Source organism: Anoplopoma fimbria, chromosome 21 (genome assembly GCF_027596085.1).
Source record: "Anoplopoma fimbria isolate UVic2021 breed Golden Eagle Sablefish chromosome 21, Afim_UVic_2022, whole genome shotgun sequence".
Classification (NCBI taxonomy): Eukaryota; Metazoa; Chordata; class Actinopteri; order Perciformes; family Anoplopomatidae; genus Anoplopoma; species Anoplopoma fimbria.
Window position 1 is genome coordinate 14170850 of NC_072469.1, and position 22632 is coordinate 14193481.

The 22632-nt window shown below is 42.1% G+C and overlaps 1 protein-coding gene across 1 annotated transcript; it reads right to left on the minus strand.

Moving 5' to 3' along the window:
- Positions 1-22632, minus strand: waca (WW domain containing adaptor with coiled-coil a). The gene is made up of 13 exons (XM_054622828.1): positions 22354-22632; positions 22117-22147; positions 21074-21266; positions 12770-12861; positions 11933-12048; positions 11683-11798; positions 6382-6636; positions 4467-4589; positions 4160-4308; positions 3875-3999; positions 2168-2363; positions 1934-2061; positions 1-1833 (listed from the first exon to the last, which is right to left on the minus strand). Exons 1-13 carry the CDS (start codon positions 22392-22394, stop codon positions 1764-1766), a joined length of 1635 nt encoding a protein of 544 aa, XP_054478803.1. The 5' UTR covers positions 22395-22632; the 3' UTR covers positions 1-1763.

Sequence of the window (22632 nt, forward strand, 5' to 3'; positions counted from 1 at the left end):
AGAGGCATATTTTATTTTCATTTGTCAATATACTTCAGGAAACAATATACAAAGCAATGATGTGGTCACCTTTACTGAATGTGTGGTGCGGTTCAGTTATAGACTCCATAGATAGTACGGTGGAGATTAAAGAAAAAAAAAAAAAAAAAAAAAAAAACAGGCCTTTGCAGCTTAGGACCCTGCTCTTCAACAGTAGGGAACAAAACAAGTAAGGGGGGGGGTCAGATCAGTTCTCGCCGGTGGAACGGGATGAAATGAAGTGCGGGCGAGCTGTGACACTTAAGACTTTCAACAAGGCACTAGCGTATGAACCAAACCTCAACACTCCCAAGAAAATAACCAGCGCTTGCTTTAGTTGAACATCTTTATTACAATACATATATTTCACATTTGACCTTGTGACCTCTTGTCGCCCTGCTCTGACACAAGAGGAGATCCGTGCACCCTCCCCCCTCCTCTAATCCCGCCCTGGCTGGAGCGCCACTTCTGAAATGCAAATTTTGGTGATTTACCGCTCGCCACTACGACTCTTTATAAATAAAACCTTTTCATTCCGTGTTCGCTTCTGGGGGAAAAAAATAAAAAAAACTCCACTGTGTGTTAGCGACTGTACAAAACGGAATGAACTAGTGGTGGCCTCCTCATCTTGTAAAGTACAATGTCAGAGAGGGGGGTGGGGGGGGAAAGAAAAATCGAGGAACCAAAAAGTTGTTGGAACCCAAAAAAACAACAAGGGTGTGAAGTGTTGATGCCTCAGGAGGAGATGTGGCGGGGCAGGGATGAGGACTGGGAAGAGGAGGGGGAAGGGGGGTCAAAAGCAGCACGCAATCACATCTTTTTTTCTTTTCTTTTTTTTTTTTTTTTTTTTTTTTTATTAAATCACTCACTCCACCACACCACCAGGCACAGTTTTTTTTTTTCCAGACTGGGACATGCAGGGCCACCAGAAGCTGCAAGTAGATCACTGAACCGTTGCGAGCAGTCATGATAGACCTGCCGAAAAGAGGGGAGGGGGGATGTTTACCACACCTGAGTACAGGTTACAGTTCACCCAGAGAGGGGCACAGGAAGAGAGTCTAGTCGAGAGTAGATCAGCCTACCAATATTTGAGGAAAGAAAACTACAAATCAGAGCCAGCGTGTTCCGCTTGTTATGCTCGGCTCCTTTGTGTGTGTGTGTGTGTGTGTTTGTGTGTATATATAAATGGCTTTGGAACATCCTCCTCCGCTGACGTGCAGGTCGCGCATGCTCAATGGTTCAATGATCCATGAATTGACAAAAAAAATGAAGCTTTAAAGTCTGCAGACGAGTTAAACGTGAAGGAGAGGCTAGCTAATGAATGTAGCCGCCTAGGCGTTGATTAGTTTGGATGTCAAAAGCTTTGATAGGCATGGCTTTCCATGGCTTCAATCTACAAAACGTATGTACAACATAGATAATAACATCTACAAGAAATCTACATTTTTTTTATCCACCGCCGTGGGGTTTTTTACAAAACAAGAGTCTTGTAAAGCTCCCCCCCTTCCCGTCTCCCGCCCGGCCCGCTTCCAACGGCTCCTCGGGTCTCCCTCTTGGTTCTCCCAGCCCAAACGGTCCAAAGCCGACCCGACTGCAGCAGCTCCTGTGTGTGTTGAGACTGGGCTCAAGAGGAACCGAACAACCGCTCTCCCTCCAGCTTCCGCCTATGTGCAATGGGTCTTTCCCCTCTTTTAACCCCCGCCCCCCCCTCAAACTCCCACTTCAGCTTTTGCAACCAGAAGTTCTCAGACCATGAAGGAGTTCTGATTCTTCAACTTTTCAAGTTCTTTGATTTGCTGTCTCAGAAACAATATCCTGTAGGGAAAGACAAAGAAAACAATCGTTATATTGATACTGATGTAAACTTTACCAGCCGACAGGTGCGTCACCTTGTTGACTAAAAATGGATTCTCACCTCTGCTCACGCAATGTCGCTTGTATTTCACAGACTCTGACCAAGGACCGCAGGTTTTTGAGCTCGGTGCAGTTCTCAGACATACAGATGCTCCCCATGGTGTGAGCCTCTTCACGTAGTCTTGATGCCTGGATGATGTGTATGTCACACACACAACATTTGTTTTAAAAAGGGGTGTTGCTGCGAATAACCACAATCGGCAAAAAATAATAATGACGTGTCGGTGGTACAAACCTGCTTCTCGGCGTGTTCGGCCGGCCAGCCCTGCACGTGTTTGATGAGATTCTCATCGAAGTGGGCGGCGAGGGTGGGTGTGAAGGTGCAGGAGGGTCGCGCTGATGAGGCGGAGGGGGGAGCGGAGGCGGAGTTGGGGGCGTTGCTGCTGGAGGAGGAGACGTGGTTGGGACCCGGGGAGGGACTCCTATGACTGCTGCAATCAACACAGGTGGAGGAAGAATGTGAGCGTTGAGAGGTTATGTTTAGGATGAAACTGAGCTCTATATCAAAAACCCAACATCCCTTGTTCCAAGCTGTGATCACTTAACACAGGTCTCTGTTAACAGCCACCTGCAGGGAAATAACTATTTGATCAGCACAGTGGCTCAGTGTCATCAACGTCTTGTGTGAAAAACAAAGCTACAGTTGAGAAAGTCTCAAAAGGAATTAGATGGTAGAAAACAAGGGTGCTATGCTGTGAAAAAACGTATTTAAAAAATACTGCTCGGACCACACCAGTCTTCCATCTTAATTTTGATCTCAACTACATACCCGCACCAAGTCTTTTCAACTGAATCCTTTGACAGTTGTGACCCCATCGCAGGGACAGATACTGTCCACAAACAGACGGACACATTATCACCTGGTAAAGTACTGAAAACGGTTCCTGAGGTAGTTGCCACTACAGCAGGGGCCTCCAGGAACACACTTTGTAAATATGACTCACAAACAGAGGTAAAGGTAAAAACACTACCGGCGTCACTGTTGCAGCTGGTTAATAAGTGGTTACTTGGACCATGTCTACAATAACTGCAGCACATAAGCACACTGGATCGGTTCGGTCATAGTTCTGCTGTGTACTCAAAAGCGCATTGACAGCACTTACAGTCCAATACACAACTCTATGCGTAGCGCATAAGTACAGACAATTTGTATTTTTTTAAAGCTCCACCCTTTGGGTCACAGAGGGGTGCATTAAAAGGCACGTTGTTACACGGCAAGTGACATATTTCAAGATGGCTGACTGGAGAGGGGTTCTGTTAGCATGGCTTCAAGCGTTAGCTTGGTAACAAGGAGTGGAAAACAAGAGAATTGTGCAACCCTCTTATCCAAATGTGGCTGGGAGACCGACTGACTAAACCGAGTCTGTTTGGCCACTTGTGAGTCTGGATGCTCATCTTCAGTTCCTGCATCTTCACTGGTGAAACTCACTGACTTTGAAAGCATCAGCAATACAGACTCTTCCTTTTGAAAAATTGAATATTTGTGTAAATAGCTGTGTGTGTGCGTGTGTCTGCCTCTACCAGAGCTTTGCACAGAGACACAAAGAAAACAAAAATCACTTAGCTTACTCTCTTTTGTAAATTGTTACACAAAATAAATGAATGACTTCAATTAATTAAGATGATTAAAACTCCTGAATGAAGCAGCCACTCGTTGTTCCCTCAATGAACAGCAGATGGAGCCACAACACTACATATTTAAGATAATCTGCAGGCGGGAGCTCCCTTCTTTTGGTAAAAACACCACCATTCATGAGCCGATGTGAATGGGCGGTCGCACATTTACATGAAGATGATTTGACAGAAAAGCACATCAGCACATAGATATGGCCTTCATAAGCCATGTCAATATTTTAAACCATAATGTCAAAGATCTTGCATGTACAGGATCTCTCATGCGACATTCCTTCTGGACTCTATCGAGTTGTGTGTCTGTACCTACCCTTGGCGCTGGAGGTTGCGTGGGGATGCCGTGGTGGCATCCTGACTGTGGTGCTTATCGCTGGAGAGGGACTGCTGGGATGTGGGCTGGGGATGAGAGGACTGCTTCCCTGTTGACGTGCTCACCTAAAGCAGCAGGTAAGACACATGACATCAAAACAAACCCTCTCTACCAAGCTTGTAGATAGTAAGAATAGAAAGTATATCCTGTCTGGACATTCATCACAGAAACAATAGGCGACAGTCGGTTTGCTGTGTGCTAGCACTGAATTTTGTGGCCTCTTACTTTTGACTGCGAGATGACAGGCTGCGTGCTGAGGAGGGGTTTGAGGGGACCAGCGTTGGTCTGTGGTGTGCTGATCCTCGGGGAAACATAAGACCTGGGCGATGAGGCGTCTGATGTTAACGACATGGGTGACTGGTTCGATTGCTGAGCTGCAGGACGGTAAGACAAACAGAAAGTCAGACAATCTGAAGGAGCAATACAATCTACTACATTAAATACCCAGCAAAAAAAAAACACTAGGAGGAAATAGATCATAAGTGCATTCTTAAAAAGACTTCCTGCACACAGCGGTGGAACGGACATGTACCTTGGTTGGAGAGCTGAGCGGCTTGAGAGAGGATAGTAGTGATGTTGAAAGCTGACGGTCCAGCAGTGAGGATCTTATGGAGCATCGACTGTAATGACGCTTGTGTGACAGCAGCGGTGAGAACTAGAGAGAGAGAGAGAGACAAACAGACACACAGTTGGCCAAATGCATTGACATGAATAAGTCCTGCTACTTGAATGGTTTCTGCACTGCCACACAGCGATTATGACAGCAATGTGTCCCGTATAAATATGTTCAGTAACAATGGCATATAGCTTGAACAGGCTGGGGTGAAACACGTTCAACATACACGTCGTATATTTGTAGTTGTGATATAAATGCAGCGGCACAGAGCTCCAATCAATTACGCTATTTCATGTTTATTACTGGAGCACTAGCGGCATGTGACAGAATATGACCAAATGAACAAGCATCATGATGTAAACACAGTCAAAGCTGATGGACAATGTTTTCCTCATGTCAAACTAGTAATGTGAATATGTCGGACATATTATCTGCCCAGAGAATCGTTTTTGTTGCTGCGGTTTACATTCCTTAAGATGCTAATTCAAAAAATGCATGACAGGAATGTACTTTTGTTTTTGTTTTGTTTTGTTTGTTGTGTAACCAATGGGCTACAACTGAGTTTTATTGCATAATGACAATAACTGATCCTTGAATACATTTCTCAACAACTGAAAAGGAAGCGTGGGGATAGAGTGCAGCGGACTTGGAGACGATCACCACCCACGGCCGACCAACCAGCCGGACCAAACTGCCCCAGGGAGGGCAGGAGGGAGAGCCGAGAGGCAAGCTTAGCCAACCCAGCTAGGACCTGAGGCAACTCCACTACCCAGCATGCTCCTTGGCTGTCTGATATTTGTTTTGTTTTTCTCGTGTTGCAAATGGGCTACAATTGCATGTCGCTGTGCCTTCCTGTGTTGCATAATGACAATACATGATCCTCGAATCCTTATAAACATTGTCATGGTTATGATTATTATGCAACATTCATTGTGCACACCATGGATCAATTCACACATTTCTTTCGGTCCTGAATCCTGAACAGACAAACCCTGCTATATTTATACACATTTTTGCAGGACAACAGAGGTGCTACAAATACAGGCCACAGGAAGCAGCAAAGCACCGACCATATCTAGAGAAACTAGGCCCACTGCCATGAAGCAACAGTATTCATAGTGCAGCCAGAACTTGTCTCTCAGGAGTCCAGGCTGCAGAGGTGTACTGAGACGTGCTGCTGCTCCTTGGGTTAGATAATAAAACTAAAACTTGGACAGTCAGGATGCATGGTCCCCCCCTACAATGTCAGCCAAGTTTTTCTCAGTGTTGGCACAACACCAACTGTTGGGCTCGTCATTCATCGTGTACTCCAACAGAAGTGCTTGTCGGACGGCCAAACTGCATCTGAAACCCCACATCTTCCTGACACTGGGATCGAAATGACTGCAAACTCACGTGGGGTGAATTTGAGAGACTGTGGGTGTACGTTTTTATGTCCACATCTACAATTATTGTGTCTCGCCACTTTCTATCGGTTTGTAACAGATATGCACATTTTTGCCCTCTGACATGGGTGTACAAATAAGTTATTTTCAAGAGTACCCTGACTATGAGACATTCTTTGTCAAAGTCCTTCTACAACGTGGATGCGACGTCAGATAGGACTCAATAACACTGTGCTCAGACCCACAGGAAAGAACCCCGATCAAAGTCTATCATGTCATGTTAAAGCCTGCACAGACACAGTGAAGTCAGACCTGCAGCCGAGTGCAGTGCAGCATGTAATTACCAAGTGTCGCCCTGTAACTAGTGCGCATCAAACACAGCCACTGCAGCTAGCTCTACGTAGACACCCGTTGAACGTACATCAAATCGCCTGCGTCTCTCTTACCTTCGTTAATTTTCGCCATGTCCACACTGGCATTGTTGAGCTGCAGGGCGGTCTGAAGTGCTGGGAGAAGCTGGCGAAGCAGGGTGGGGTCCTGGAGGAACGGAGTGGCGGGGGACTGCAGGACCGGGGACACGGGTACCGTGGAGGCGGATGACCCGTGTGGCCCCGATGAGGGGTTCAAGCTCCCCGAGCCAGAGGATGATGACTGGGACTGGGTGGCAAGGGTCGCTGCAGGCTTCTCCACCTGGGCTGACTCTGCAGAGAGGAGTGGTTTCATCAACAAAGGCAGTCTCACAAATCAACTTTCTTAATGCAAACATCAGCTCCATTATTGAGGACAAAAAATAATGAAAACGCTTGTGCAAAAGGGTTTCAGCCATTTTGCATTCTCTCTGGCATATCCAAAGAAAGATACATCCAACATTTCAGAATACCTGGGGCGTCTGGCTAACAGACAAGCATCTCACAGGTTTATGGGCTCACATGAGATAAAGCCTTCATCATACTCCAGGACAGATGTGGACAGATGTGGACAGGTGCAGGCTTGCATGCACTTCTATACACACACTCCGATCAGGAGTCTACGAGTCATGAGGACTAGAAATCATGTTGGCGACCCGGTGAAAGCAAGAGGAGCTCCTTTGCTTGTTGGCTGAACAATATGACAAAACTATGTGTGTAACTGCTCAACAAGAATTTGACTGATGGGGATTTCAGTACATACATTCAGTTCACCAAACAAGTGTCTAGTTTACTTTACACTATAGGCGTGCTTGTAACGTGGTCGAGATTTGGCCTGCAAGGTCTGACAGATGACAAAATTTACATCACGGCAACCATGAACGAAGCCTTAAGGAAGCGTTCGTACAGAGTATGAATCTGTGTGAAATAACACAACCCTCTCATTCTTTTGAATTAGGTCAGTCCGGCGACACAGCACGGTGCCTACACAGGGTCAACAACCCTGCGTTTTTTTTTTGCAATGCAACCTCATTTTGGCCGAATGCTGCGTGGGCCCATCACATACATGAGAGCACACTGTCCTGCTAACTTTCAACTGACTATAGAGTAAACCTTATGATTGAGTCCATGGAAAGATAATTGTTGGCACTCCAAACAGCTTTTACAGAGTTGCAATCCTGTCTGCATTACAAACAGTTGTGCAGTGTTCTGGTGTAAGATTAGCTTTAAACATAATCATAATCACTGGACTTCCTCAACCCGTATTTCATTGTCTCACCTAGACCTTAAAACATGCACCCACACTGCTTTAGCACACTCTCTGGATCAGGGGTGCAAAAACACAATCCACAAGTAAATAGCAAAACTTTGATTATTACTGGTACCACAATTGTATCTAATGAGTTAAAAACAACCAACATGGGGCCCTATTGTCAAAAACATCTGAAAGCATCTTTCACTGAAACGTGCAAACGAGAACACAGTAGTTAAAATATTGGCAGGATACTAAATTAAACTAAAACTTAGAATCATACGGCCCTCTTCACGAGGTATTTAACCACCTGATCTTTCTCACATTTCAAAATGATGGAGTATGTTCGACTTATTCCTTTAAGTCGAACATGACATATCCAAAAATGAGAAGTTAAAGTCTTTTGAACTGCAAATGTATTTAAAAATGACAGCATAAAGAATCTAAGGAAAGAATCATTTTAAGAAGTACCTCAGGTAACAACTGGTATAGTGTTTCTGCTAGAGCAGTAAAAAGCATACTGAATTTTGTAATTAAACCCACAATTAGTCGCTGGCACCTTTTATGTTATACATGTAATTGAAATGATATAAAAGCTCCACGGAAACAGAGTCCCCTGTAAACAAACACTGTGGAGCTTCACATTAGCTTCAGATAGGGTTTTTTACCCCACCGAGACCCGAGGACAGAAACTCTGTCCACCTCGTCTACGACATGCAGCAAACAAGCCCTGCTGTAGGATTACTGGTAATGTGTAACAGGGCAGAGCAGCTATGAACAGCTGTGGTCAGTGCAGACGCTTCGGGCAAGCTGCCCCTCCACGTGTCCAGAAGGCCTGTCTTCACAACACGGAAGTTAGAGGTTTGCCAAACTAAATAAAACCTCCCCTTGCCTGCATATTGGTGAGCACAGATTATGAAGTATGAGCAGCTAATGCTGATGTGTAGTTCTATGCATCAATAACATTAGATTTCACCTCAAATGAAAAGGGGCCCTCTCTGTGACAGAGTTTGATTGACAGGATGACTGCTGGGAAATAGTGATAAGGAAGGAAATGTTATTTATACTCAGGGGATTGCCGTGGTGATGGCAGGTCGCCGCAAATCGATAACAGAAGAAATGATATCAATGTATCTGCACGTCATCGGTTTCTACAGATAAAGGCTTTAAAATGAAATATAGGCAATAGTCAAAAGTGAATCATTCCTCAGATATGACAGGTCGATAACATGACGCGTATGGAAACGTATGCAAACTATTAACAAAGCAGGTGCCAAAACACATTCTGCGGTGTGGAGGTTTCTACAAATCTAAAGGATATCAAAGTTTCTCAATGATCACTCAGCGTCAGTCATGTAAGGAGGAGCCAGGTTGCATTCCTTTATTAGTACATATTTAATTAATTACTCTTCTGAAAGCCGCCATCAACTTCTGAAATAGGACAAATTTCCCCGGCTGTGCTTATTTTCAGGATTGTCTCAGGGACAGCATCATCCAAGCTTGTTAAAGTAAATAAATAAGGCGTGTTCCACATGTAACCTATGCTGAAGAAGTTTTCTTGTTTTGCCCACATTTTGAAAAGCATGGTATTCTATAGCTACATCTGACAGTGGGCCATCCCTTTAACAGTAGGCCTAATAATGAGTCAATTTCACTACAAGAGAGACTTTATGTTCTCTGCAATAAGGTGGAAAAAATAAATCTGCGTGTATCAGCAATGGCCAAAAAGAGTTGGAAAATATCGGCATAACAGATATCTGCAAAAATTCAATATCGTGTATCCTACTTTAGGAATGCTTTTGTGTCTTTGTATGTAGTCTTTCTATGTATCCAATCTTCCACAGCATTTATTCATGAACACAATTGTTTCAGGTCTATTGAAGTGTAAGTGGCTTTGGGAGTGGTTAATAGGCATTCAGAAACAGGTTATTCAATTCAATCATAGCTCAAATAGCTTAATAGGAGTGCCGCTGTGGAGTAAAAATATTCTGCAACATTTTGCCTGTAATTGCCTTGTAGCAGCCTTGGAGGATTTTCTTTTTAGAGCAACAGAAGACAGCTGTACCTGAGGGAATCTGTAATTTCAGGTCACTGCTGTGGTGCAAGGTTGAGTATTTCCTATTTGCCACTAGCATATATCCTGCAACAATGTGAATAACTTGAGCCTGGAACAGACTTAAAAGATTGTTGAAACATACAGTAGACCAGACACCTCACACATCAGCTATATCCACCAAGACTCTCAGATTATGTTATAGTGTTGACAGTCAGTATAAGCCCATACTGAACTCTGTACAACGTGCAGACTATGATTCAAATTCTGTCGCTAGGCATCCGTCACTAAAATCTGAACTTCGCGTATGACTGTACCAAAACAGAAAAAGAATCAAAACGGTTTGTCATGCTACTTTTGATGCAGTCTGCATGAGAAAAAGGCAAAGAATCTTCGCCTGGGAACCAGACGAACCTGTGAGCTCATGTTTTATTTGCTCTGGCAGATGCATTCAATCCGCCTCTGCTTTGGACACATTTCCAGCAGCTGAGGGACCTGACGGGCCAATAAAACCTTTAAATCTAATACAGGGCGTGTTTGAAATGATGATTATAAAAAGACCAAGATAGCTGCAGCCGATGTCGAACTTTCTGCTGAGGCCTGTCGCGTAGCGCGACCGTGCCAGACCAAATGGCAAATAAAACATGAGCTTGCATTTGTCTGGTTCCCAGGCAAAGTAAAAACACCTTTTGCCAATCAAATTCTGATAGAAAAGACGGCAACACTTGTTCACAGACATACCGATTCTATACCATCACAGCATCACGCTATAGACTGTTAAGATTTTCTCGTAGTTCGCCCCTACATCACATGTTTCCTAGCTGTAATTGGTTCTATGTCTATCCAATTGTGTTCAGAGGCATTTTGGTCTACACATGTTAACACCTACTGGAAATTGAAAAAGGGAGGTTACAGACTGAATCACATTTGTTGATTTGGTCTGGCCATGGCAGGCTAAATTAATCAAGGAAAAACACTAAATATGGTTGAAATGGCGGATGAATAATCATGGGAAGCCAGACATCTGCAGATAGAGCTGGAGGAACTTCAGGTAAACTTTGGTTTAGCATTGAAACCTAGATTAACAGGAATATATCCCAACCGTCATGCAAAGCACACTCCGATATCTTTTTCTGTCAGCTGTTTACACACACACACACACACACACACACACACACACACACACACACACACACACACACACACACACACACACACACACACACACACACACACACACACACACACACACACACACACACACACACACACACACACACACACACACACACACACACATATATTTTATCGGCAGAAAATCTATTTGAGAAATTCCCCATTTTACACAAAATAATTGGATCACACTAACAACACTAACTGGTCAAGAAGGTAATGGTTTCCCCCCTTGATCGATCAAAGGCATCACCAGATCAGTTTGAGTGCACAGCCGCAGTGTGTTGCTTAAAAGCTGCATCAGCATGCGCCGTTCAGCCATTTGTCGTCTCAGTCTTTTGGTCCTTAGCGTTCATCAGCCGTAGATCAGCTCAACAACAGTCATCATCGACTAACCAGTAACAACAAGGCCTAAACTAGGCGCTCAGGCACATTTCTACAACGATGGACTGTAGCCCTTTTCTAGCCTTCGGACCACTCTAAGCGCTTTGACACTACATGTCATAATTTACCCATTCACACCCAATCATACACTGATGACAGGAGCTACCATGCACGGTTCCACCTGCCCATCAGGACTATCTAATCATTCATACGACACTAACACAGCGCTGCCACAGCCTGTGGTAAAATATCTTGCCAAAGGAAACATCGAAAAGGACTAACCAGGGTGGGGGATCGAACCGTCGATCCTCTGATTGAAAGACGACCCTGCTCTACCACTGAGCCACAGTTGTAGAGAAACTCCTCTTTAATATTTTGAGGCGGCCAAGTAACAAAACATAAAGACATGCCATTCATCAAAAGCAGCCGAAGCAGACTGGTGGGTGTGTGTGTTCTTATAGTTATATTGAACGCTTACTTGCTCCAGTAAAGCCAGGGGCTGCCGATGCTTGCATGGCCTCCCTTCTGTAGTCTCTGTCTTTGGGGAAACTGTTGACAACCGCAGTCTTTGTTGCCTCTTTTTGCCTCTGTTCTCTGTGAAACATAAGATACGAGTTTGAATGTAAACAGATATCAGCCACGTATCCAACCTTTACGTGAAACTCATTAACAACAAAAATGACAGTGTGTACAATGAAAATTGGTCTGAGTGAAGGAATCACAGCTACCTCTCCAACCACTCTTTGGGCTTCTCCCACTGGGACACCTCCGTCCTGCAGTTGTAATAGTATTTCTTTCCAGACGAGCTGATGTGCTCTGACCAGTCGTCACCAGGTTCGTAAGGCTGAGAAGAGGGGCAAATATTTAGGACAATGAGGCCAGACAGACAGAAAACAATTGTGTGTGAGTGTGCTGAGGGGATGTGATGCAAGAGCTTGTAATGAAATCTGAAATGAACAAAAGCTATACACAGAAGTGCTGTGGGTGCCAGGGCTTATTTCAGGGACACATCACAATTCTTACGGTAACCAAAGAGAAACAGTTGGTTAAAAAAGATTCATTAAATTGTGCCATTGTTGTGCTCTTTTTCCCACATTATGTTACCATTTTACACTGCAATCCAGTACTTCATTGTTTTGTCAAAATTATAAAGCAAAAACATAGTAACTTAAGCCTTATTTATTGTTGACTAAATCACATTAACTGAATGGAATTAATTTCTTTACCAAATAAAATAGAGCAAATGAGGGTATAAGGAGAACAAAAATGGCCCTTTAATTGATCTTCAAACATTTTGGTGAATTCGAGGAAATTAAAAGCTTTGCTGCCATTAAATCATGTTTGTATTAATCACTGTGCCCAGCTTCTCCTTTGACAATATATATACTACAATTTTCCTAGATGTTGTCATAGTTAATTTAATGTGTTTTGTACACAACAAAACCAATTTTCAAAGCCATGCAACTACAGAACAGCTGTTACTAACAAGAAACAGGCTGCTGTAATAGAAGTTATTATTTATAGACCATCACCTCTCGCCGTGCTGAGGTAGAGGCAACACTTACTGTGTCTGAGGTCTTGCTGGAGTTAGAATGTGAGTTGGAGCTATGAAGGGAACTGTGGTTGTGAGAATTTTCTTGTGGAGAATAACTAGTCCCTGCAACAAAGACACAAGAAGAGGGAGATACACCATCAGTAACAGAAAATAACAGTAGCTTGGCTGAGAACTACAACAACATGCACACACCTGCCCGAGGCCGTCTGTGCCCCAAAAAAACCAAACAGGTGCCAAATATTGAATGCCTAATAACTTGTAGTTGAATTCTCACCAATATTAAATATTACTGTTGGTAATAAGTGCAAAGACAATGATGACCAAAACAATTTCACAGAAACATTTAATTTCTTAACGGTGTATAATATATATATTGGGGCTAACCCCAATAAACAAATATAGCCACATTGTGGAACGAATTTAAAAACTGGCCCAAAGCTTTATTTTGTATTATTCCATTTTCTTATTTATTTCAATAGCACAAGAGATGCTTTTCAGTTCTGTAGCCTATTTTGATCTGTTGATCTTGATTGCAAACTATGTCAGACTCTACAATACTTTAGAGGCATGAAAGATGATGCAGTGAATGCCTGATGAATAGTAGGGATACAATGTAAACACTAAAAAAAAAAAACAAGGAGGACAGGCAGAAACATCAGCTAACGTCATCCATCTGCACCGCTCTCATGTAAATGTTGCAAAACAATAAACAAGCTTCGGTCACAGCACTGGCATTTTTATGGATGGAAACCTCAGAGGAGGACTAGGATTGTAACGCCGTAGCATTACGCTAGCCTGTCTGTGTACTCTGGTTAATTTTTATGTCATATTGGAATGTGGTGGTTTGTAAATGTGGTATAGTAGCAGCAGTCACACTGTGGGATTTTGGTCATACATTTCTGGCACTGTCATCATTCTGAAGCAAACCGTCACCAAGGCTCTAAATCAGCTGTCTGCTATCTACAGAGTCTCACCATGACATCCAGCAACCACCATTTTGGATTGACAACGACATTCTTTTATTTTTAATTCCACTTTTCCATATTTATTGAAAATTGGCAACTTAATAATGTAAATCTGACAGCCTATTTGAAAAGGCAACAAAAGAGCATAGTGGTACGGCATTTTTTTATGGAAAACTCTGCAGTGTAATGTGAATCAAGATATATTATCACAAGTCCATTAGTGTTACTGCATTACTTTAAATAATTAAAAAATCTGCTCCAGTACCAAGCTGCCTTCCTGGCGACTCTGATCTGAAAACACCGCCAACGCTTCAGGTAGCAGAACATGTGTAGCAATCAGACGGCAAGACCGGACCTGCTTTTACTCAGCCCATCTTCTCAGCGCTGCGCAGCCATTATTATATGCTACAAGTGTGAGCACTTCAGGATATTTTGACATTTGTAACATTTTCTAAAATTGCTTTTTGGGGTATAATTACATGTCAGTGAGTCAGACCGCAGCTGGAAATGCACGCTTGGATTAAAAACCTCTGGTGACAAGGTTTCTTTAAGGGATAGCAGAAGGCTATGAAGGATGTACGTAAAAGGACCGGCAACCATCTGTTGCATAACCAGTAGTGCAAACTCACATATTATACTCCCATTGTACCTGCAGCTGGGAAATGAAAAACATACAGCAGATAAAAGCTCACTGGGTATCATCGAAGCAAAAAAAGTGACATTTTTGTTTCATTACTTAAAACTGATAACAGAAGCTGATGAAAAATATACATATTTTTCTCATTTTAAAGCTAAACAGGCCTGACCAACACCTTGCTACAATTACTGTGGGACAAATCAGTCCAACAACCACATTAACAACAAAACCTTTTCCCGAGGTACATAATGATTCTTACAACTGTGCATTACCCTGAGAACTTCAATTACCATCCACAGCCATGTTTGGAACGGCACAATACAACATCCGGCCAATCAGGAGCTGTTACAGCCCCAAACTTTGTTTCCCCAAAGCTGAAAGTCTCTGCTTGAACAGTGTTGCTCTCTGGGTAAGTTTGAGACAGACCTTGGATATTGTCATCTGATGGTTTATATCTTATTCGTCTTTTACACCAAGGAGATGCGTCGAACTCATGATCCCTTCACAGAGTGAAAGTGTGGCACATAAATAGGTGTTGTTAATCCTTTATGCGAGACATACAGGCTCTCACACCTGCATGATTAATCCTTTTTTTCCCCTTCTTAATAACATTCATAATGTTATGAAATTGAGTTCCCACGTTCAGTTCAGTCTTGGGTAAGACTTTGATAAAAAATAACTGGATAGTACAGTTAGACAATCATGGTTCAAGAATATCAGCCGGGGTCAATTCACTGACTGAAAAATAACTAACTAGTTTAATTGAGCCAATCTGGCCAACAGGTGAACCACAGAGCATGCAAACCTAACAGCAGGAAGCAGTCTGAATTAATGAACGACGCCAAAAGAGAATTATTGGGACAGAGAACTTCTATTTAAGCTGCGTTTTGTATTTGAACTTCAGAAATATGTTCAAAGACCGGCCGTTCAAGTCACGTAAACAACTGATCCACAATGACAATCCTCTTTCCATCGGCTCCAGGTTATCATCACAGGGTTTGCCCAAGTAAATTGGTTTCGGTCGAAATGCTGTAGTTCTTTCCAAGTTCAGCCGGTTTGTTAATATTATTATTATTATTATTGTTATTTGCCGCCCAGGCTCATATACCTGTGAGAAACAGGAAAATTGAAACAATAACTGGAAATTATGGTCATGTGCTTCACAAGAAGTTTAACCAATTCAATAAAATGTACACGATGATAATGTTAAGCCACATTTATAAAACTATTCTGAAACCACAACCACCAGTATCAATCCATTCCATGGGGCAACTGTGGATCAGAGGTAGATCAGTGGATCGATACCGCCCATCGCTGTTGGAATGCAGGTGAATCCGTTTGAATGGTTGATTGCCATTTAGTGTTAAAGCACTTTCAGTGGTCAGAATGCTAGAAAGGTTGACAAGTCCAATGACAAGTACTAGTCACTGAAGACTGATTAATATCGGTCTTTCTTAAAACGGATTTAAAACAAACAGAGGTGATTTTGCTCATCTTTGTAAGGCAAAAAACTGGCCTGCGGCTGATTTTGGCAGTTGAGCTGCTTCCTTCTGTACAGCGAAAAAAAGGGTTAGAACCCACAGTTGCTGCTTGTGGCTATATTATATTAATGTAACAGTACATAAAGTATTGATGCTTATGACGTGCATAAAAGTTTGACCTGAAGACTGTTGAAATGGCTGTGATATGATGAATTAGTCAATTCCTTTAGTGAAGAGCCACCACTCTTTTGGTCTTGTTGAACTACAAAAACACTCAGTGTTGTGAAAGAGTGATGTGTCTTATCACTCATAACCATCTTTGGCTGAGTACACACTCCGACATGCAGAGAGCAATCAAACTGACAACAGCCAAAAGTCTCTATTTAGCTGTTAGAGATAATTAATTAGCAACAGCTGATATTAAACTACTGTCTGTGTAGTTTGTCACTTTAACCAGCAAAATAGAAAACGAGAGCCAGCTACAACTGAGAAGCCTGCTACATCAATGTTTTCTTCATTTCTCTCTAACATAAAAAAAGCAAGGTCAGTAAGAGAATTGCCAAAGAATTTAAAGAATTGGGGTATTTTATCTGCGAGTTCAAGGATTCAAACTGAAATAGGCTATTCACATCCACCATTTCAATGTAGAAACTAGATGACAGTTTAAATATTTGAAATTAGAAACACAGAAATACCTTCTAATGTTAAGGGAGGTGCTCTTTACTCAAGGTGAAGTAGGGTGCCACTACAATAAAACACTTGGGAACTTCTGTAACATATTTAAATTGCTCTTCGAATACACTATTCTGATCCAGGAACAGGTTTGGGACACCATTAGACGTCAAGGATGTTAGGGACATTAGTTATTCATTAGTTGCCCTGGCTTGAGGAACATGAGAAATTCAGGTATTACGCATACCTGTATGATCCTTTTTGGATTTCAACTCTACAACAGGTCTCTCACAGTCAACCAGACAGGCCTAATTGTTAAAATTCCTTTCATTTCACTAGAGCTGCATCAATTGCTTGTGCGATTCCAATTTGTGCTTTTTTTAAGCCTGACCTACTGATTCCAATTTTTTTCCTAATTATAATTGACAGCAAGGCTACAGACACATTTTATTTTAACCATCGTTGCGGAACATTATTTCAACAGTCCTGAAGTAATCTGTCAAAACCGTCTAAATGTTATTTGCATAAAAACACAGTGATAATTCTGATGCTGATTCCCTGTCTAATGTCTACTTTATGTTGTTGTGAAAACATCTCCTTCAAACAACTTGATTTATTCAAGTTTCTCATCAAAAACTACATTTTACAAGATTATATATGAATAGATCATGATTGTGTTATAATTTACCTTCGTCCAACACTCATTTTTAACTAAGTAAACCTTGAACACACCATAGTGACAGTCAAAGCAACCTCTGATAACGTTAGCCGTTAGCTCTTTTACGAGCAGGACTGTGCTGCGGGGGGACCCCATGCCGTTGGTAGAACAGCCGGTTAATCGCATTATTCCGTCAAACTATCATGCGGCAGCGGCACGAGTGTAAAAGTGACAGTCCCCCGAAACATTTTTTCCAAGGCTGACATATTTTGGCCCAGTTTCGATTTAGCTGATCAATCAGTGCACCTCTACTTTTCCCAGCCCTCTCTGACATCATGCCACCATTTTAACGTCACCATGGCTGCAGCAGAATCATAAAGAATACATGATAACATTAGCCATCCCCATCAGTAAAAAAACCCCCAAAAAAACACAAATGGTATTTTTGCAGATGCAAATTGTAAGAGACTACACATTCCCCAGCCTGCAATTAAAAATCAGGTATGCCAACAACCTATACAGAACTCTCACCTTTAGCTGAAATTACAACACACCATTTAATGAGCTTGCATGGTTTGGCTTCCCTAACAGCTCTCGACTCATCCCTTATACACCCCACACACAGAACTCAGCATGCACAGAGCTGGTAACAGGAAACGGAGCTCTAAAGGGCAGCACATATTAGCAGCGCATGACGTGCGTCAAAGGACCCACATCCATTGTTTTCCATGTAAGCCCACACACTGGCAGTATCTTGATGCACATCAACACAGCAGAAGACACCACTATCCCAGCTCCCTGCGTCAACACATGTCCATCCTCAAGAAAATCAGCAATTTCTTTCATATTTGCTTTAATGATCAGCTACCTCCATCTGTGTGGCATTTCTGGTGTGTGCCATGAGGTGACGTTGGCGTTAGTCAAACTACACATTTGAACTCAAAGGTTCACCTTAGGACATCTTCCATGCTCACAATAGGAGTTTTAATGTTTCTGACAGGACTCAAGAGCATAGCAACAATAATAATAAAAAAAAAAAAACAATGAGACTAACCAATACTGGTGTAGGGAGAGGAATTACGCTCTCACTGCCCAGCGTATTTCTTATCCCCCATTGACCATCGTACCAACTTGTGCAGTTAACTCTGATGAGGCTGCTGGATAGCAGGCCTCCAGTTTAAGCTTTGTTTATAGGAGCTTATGGCACCATAGCGCAAGCCTCCGTAGATGGCACGTTTGCTCCCAATGTGCACAAAGGCTTTTATGCTCAACGTGCCGTTTGTTGCATTATTCTCCGAAACGCCAGAAGGCGCACAAACATAATGTGCTGTGGAAAAGCAGGAAAAAAAGCTAGAATATCATGTAAACAATTAGATTCGCTGCAAAATAAATACTCAAATGCAGATTTTAAGACCTCCTGTTTCCAATGCAGTTAAAAACAAATTGGCATGTCAACAGTGCATTTATCAGTGTATATTTGTGACAGTCACGTCTGAAAGGCACGGATCGTGCACACTGCACGTGCATAGTTATAAAAATTCGGACGCGAACAACCATATGCAGCGACCACTGTAATTATGTTATTTTCTGTCTCATGCACCTTGCGCCGGCCTCACTATAGCAAGTATAAACGAGGCTCAAGCCCCTCTCTGGGCTCTGGCTCCCAGCTTGTTGAGGACTACAGTTGTGATTAAATACCAGTAAACAAACTTAATCAAAGCCTTCGTAACTACAGTTACAAACAACTAAAATCGTAAACATTTGTTTTTAGTAAGTAAGCTTTGTGATCACCTTTCATGTTTGTTTTGAGTGGCAGCCTATTATGTTCACAACCTGTATCTTCAACCTGAAAATCAGATGAGCAGCATTTGTTGACACGAGGTCAGCAGCTAAATAGTTTCAAGCTGCAATCTGGCAGAACTCCTCAATAATTTCAATGGCACACACCTTTGACACATGGTGGCTTTTTAAACTTTTTAATAAGGAATGTCAGAATAACATCTAGCGGACGCAGTGCAAATTTAACATTAATTTGAATGTAGTTGTGTTTTTACCTGCTAAATGCGTCGCTATGTAATTACTAGAGGTCTGTATGCTGTTTGGTGCTGGGCAGGTATTGTACAATGGCTTTATCAGAACAGCTGCCTTTTGCAGCTGGAAACAGGGCCGACGACAGCAGTGAAACTCAACAATAACAGTTCAATGGTTGGCCAGAAAACCAAAACAATTAACTGGAAGATGCAAAAATGCTCCATAGTTCTGAGGGGAGAATCAGACTTGCTTGATTCTTGTTTGTTCACCACTACAAGCGACACCTTTCACATGGGCATTATTTAACCTATTGTGCATATAAAGCATTGATCTAATAACCGGTTCCTTTAAAGAGTTTGAAAACTACCAGTTTCAAATAGAATGCTAATATTGGTCTGAATCAGTGACTCATCTGTACACATCTGTGACTAAACTCAACTTTGAAATCTGATATTACATCTTGGTAGTTGATGATACATTTTTCTTACATGTTATATATAAAACCTGAAGAAAAAAAGGCAGTCCCCCAATGTAGTATGTGTGCGTGTGTTTTGCTACATACTATTATTATCATAACATTGTTTACACCTTCATTCTTCTTTTATTCAGAAGCTGTCAATGATATATGTTCATTACATGTTTAAATACCCTTAAAGAGCACTTTGCTAGTTTGACCACGTTATGTTAAAATCCAAATGTTATTTGACCATTAGTACTATGACGGCCTGACCTGCAATGGAATGACATGTCAAGGAGGTATTAGAAACCTACTTTGATGCAGTCTAAGCCCCCTAACAAAAAACAACTCAGTTTAAGATTAAATGGCCCATTGGCTGCATATAATAATAACAGAAGACGACTTAAATAATGAAAGCTCTCAATTTGGTATGTTTTTTTAACAGCCTATGACAGTATCTGAAGCCTAAAGACACCGGTCAACTCAAATATCCCAAACCAAAATGCAACACTGTCATGTAAAATCCGAACACACATTCCCGTAGTTTTATTTGCATTCCTCCGGGTCATATTCTCAACTCTTGATCTACAGTTCAACATTAGTCCGACAATTGTTTCATCAATGTATCACTTTGAAAAACCGGCTGCACAAAACATTGTTTGGAAACCCAACTCTAACAAGGCAACCCAATACTCTCACTTTGAACTAAGACTGAGCCCCACATCACAAAAATGCTTAGCACATACACCAAAATTATACCGCACGCATGGATCAAACTGATGGTGACCGATTAATCAAATATTAAGAAATGGAGGGAGGTTCTGTTTCCTTATGTTCATGTTATCTTGGAAAGAAAAAAACCTCCACTTTGCAGCATTGAAAATCCACTCAAACTGTGAAATAAGTACTTTTGACAATGTCAGTGAAATTGTTCAGCTACTGAGCAAATTGACATATAACCCTAAACAAGATGAAAAGACACCTCTTACAAGATATTTCCTTCAATACCTGGATGCTTGCCCAGTGTGTGGTGTTAATATTCAATGCAGCAGATTTAAAAGCATTAACGAAACATGTTTTGTGGTGGTTTCCGTTATAGAAATCACACTCAAAGGCAGATTGGTCAACTGTTAAAAATAAAGTGCTTCTTGATCAAATAGAACTTCATCAATGCATTTATGTTACGCTTGATTGATCCCAAACTACACCAGCTGGAATACCTACCACTTCAAAACATAAATAAGCATAAAGCAGATTGTACCGATGTCTGAAGTAAAGACGAATAAATCTCACCAGTTGCAGAATTTCAGTGTTGAAGCGGCGCCTACGTGACAGCATTAAATATAGCAAATTAAATGAGCCATTTGTTTGCACTCTAAACCCATTTTGGTCTCAATGACCACTGTGTCTCACCTCCGTCTCTGTCTCTGGCCCGGTGTGTATGGACAGCCTTTGCTCTGCTGTGCCCTGTGCTGTCGATGTGTTTGTTTTCAGGGCTGTCGGACCTCCTGAGCATCTTGCAGGGAGGAGTGACATCTGACGAGTCTCGCATCTTCTCATGTCGGTGGTCCCCTCCCGGATGGCTCTTGGACGAGTATTTGAGCGCCTGTGGACAAAAAAAATCAAACACCTCGCTACAATCTATTGTCTAGCGGCATACAATGATTTCATCCTTTCATCACAATCATAAGGTCTCTCAAACCAGGGTTACCTTCTTGTTTAACACCACGTTGGGCTGTCCAAAGCTCTAAAATCTCAAAGAACTTATGCATCAAAGTTTGAATAATAATGGAATCCATATATTTATGATCAGAAAGCAGCAGATGTATCTCTGTCACTTTCTTTCTAGTGCTACATAATTAAATAGCCATATTAGTTATACTATTGTGGCTGTGTAGTCTTTTCTCACTTGGTAAAAATGTACTCTGGTGAACTGATATATTTATAATTACTGATCATAATTAGGCCAACATGAACATGTTGACAGACAACCAAGGGTCCGCCTTCGTCACTGCTTAGCGAATATATTTTGAGTTGTATCGTTTATACGTTGTTTTGTAATGTATATATGTCGAGCACTTGGATGTTTTCAGAGCTCAGCTAGCTATATCCTTAAAATGACAGATTGCGGTCAGGCCCTAATCGGCTGGCTAGCAGGCAAGCTAATAGTAACAGGCTATCATTAGCTCGAGCTGCAAGAAAACTCGCTTGTACGTTTTCCAAAACAGCTGAATTCGACGGATACATTCCGGCTGTGTTGTCTTCACCCGACAGTGTTTACGCCAGGAAGTCTTTGCAGCGTCAAAACGGCAATTTCAAACAAACCCATTTACTTTTCAGCTTATTTTCCGCACTGACTGGGGCCTGCTGTGCTTTCCAGAAGCCTGAGCTAGAGTGTCCATCTTAATCTTATTTGTTGCTAGCCAGCTAGCAGGCTACAGTTCGCTAACAAGTACCTGATAGGGCTGAGAATCTCTTCGGTCGCACCTGCAAATGTGAAGAAAAAACACTTGTGAATATGAAGCTGGAAATGTCAACGTTGAGAAATTGTGCAAAGTGCTGCAACAGCTGAACGCGCAAGTTTCAAGCCACTTATTTTGGTTTCAGTAAAAAAAATAAAAATGGCGGATTGTCAAAGCGTAGCTGCGAGGAAAGGGAGAAAACAGAATAAGTAGCGTTAAAAAGATGTTTACCCATCGCCGAGTCTCGGTTGTTTCCTTGCATACATTACCATCAATGCCGTGTTAGTGTGTTTAGAGTGGGATGTGAAAGATTGATGAGGGTGCTATGTTTTTCTTGTTGATTCAGCGACCTAAAATCGTCAATGATTTCAACCTAGCTTGTGGGTATTTCAATGCTCTCGGCAGCACTGGTCGAAAGAGCGCCCTCACTCAGTCCATCTCCCACTCAGACACACAGCCGTGTCTCTATCTGCCCACGAAACGTAGCAGTGGAGCTGCGCGTCGGGGTTG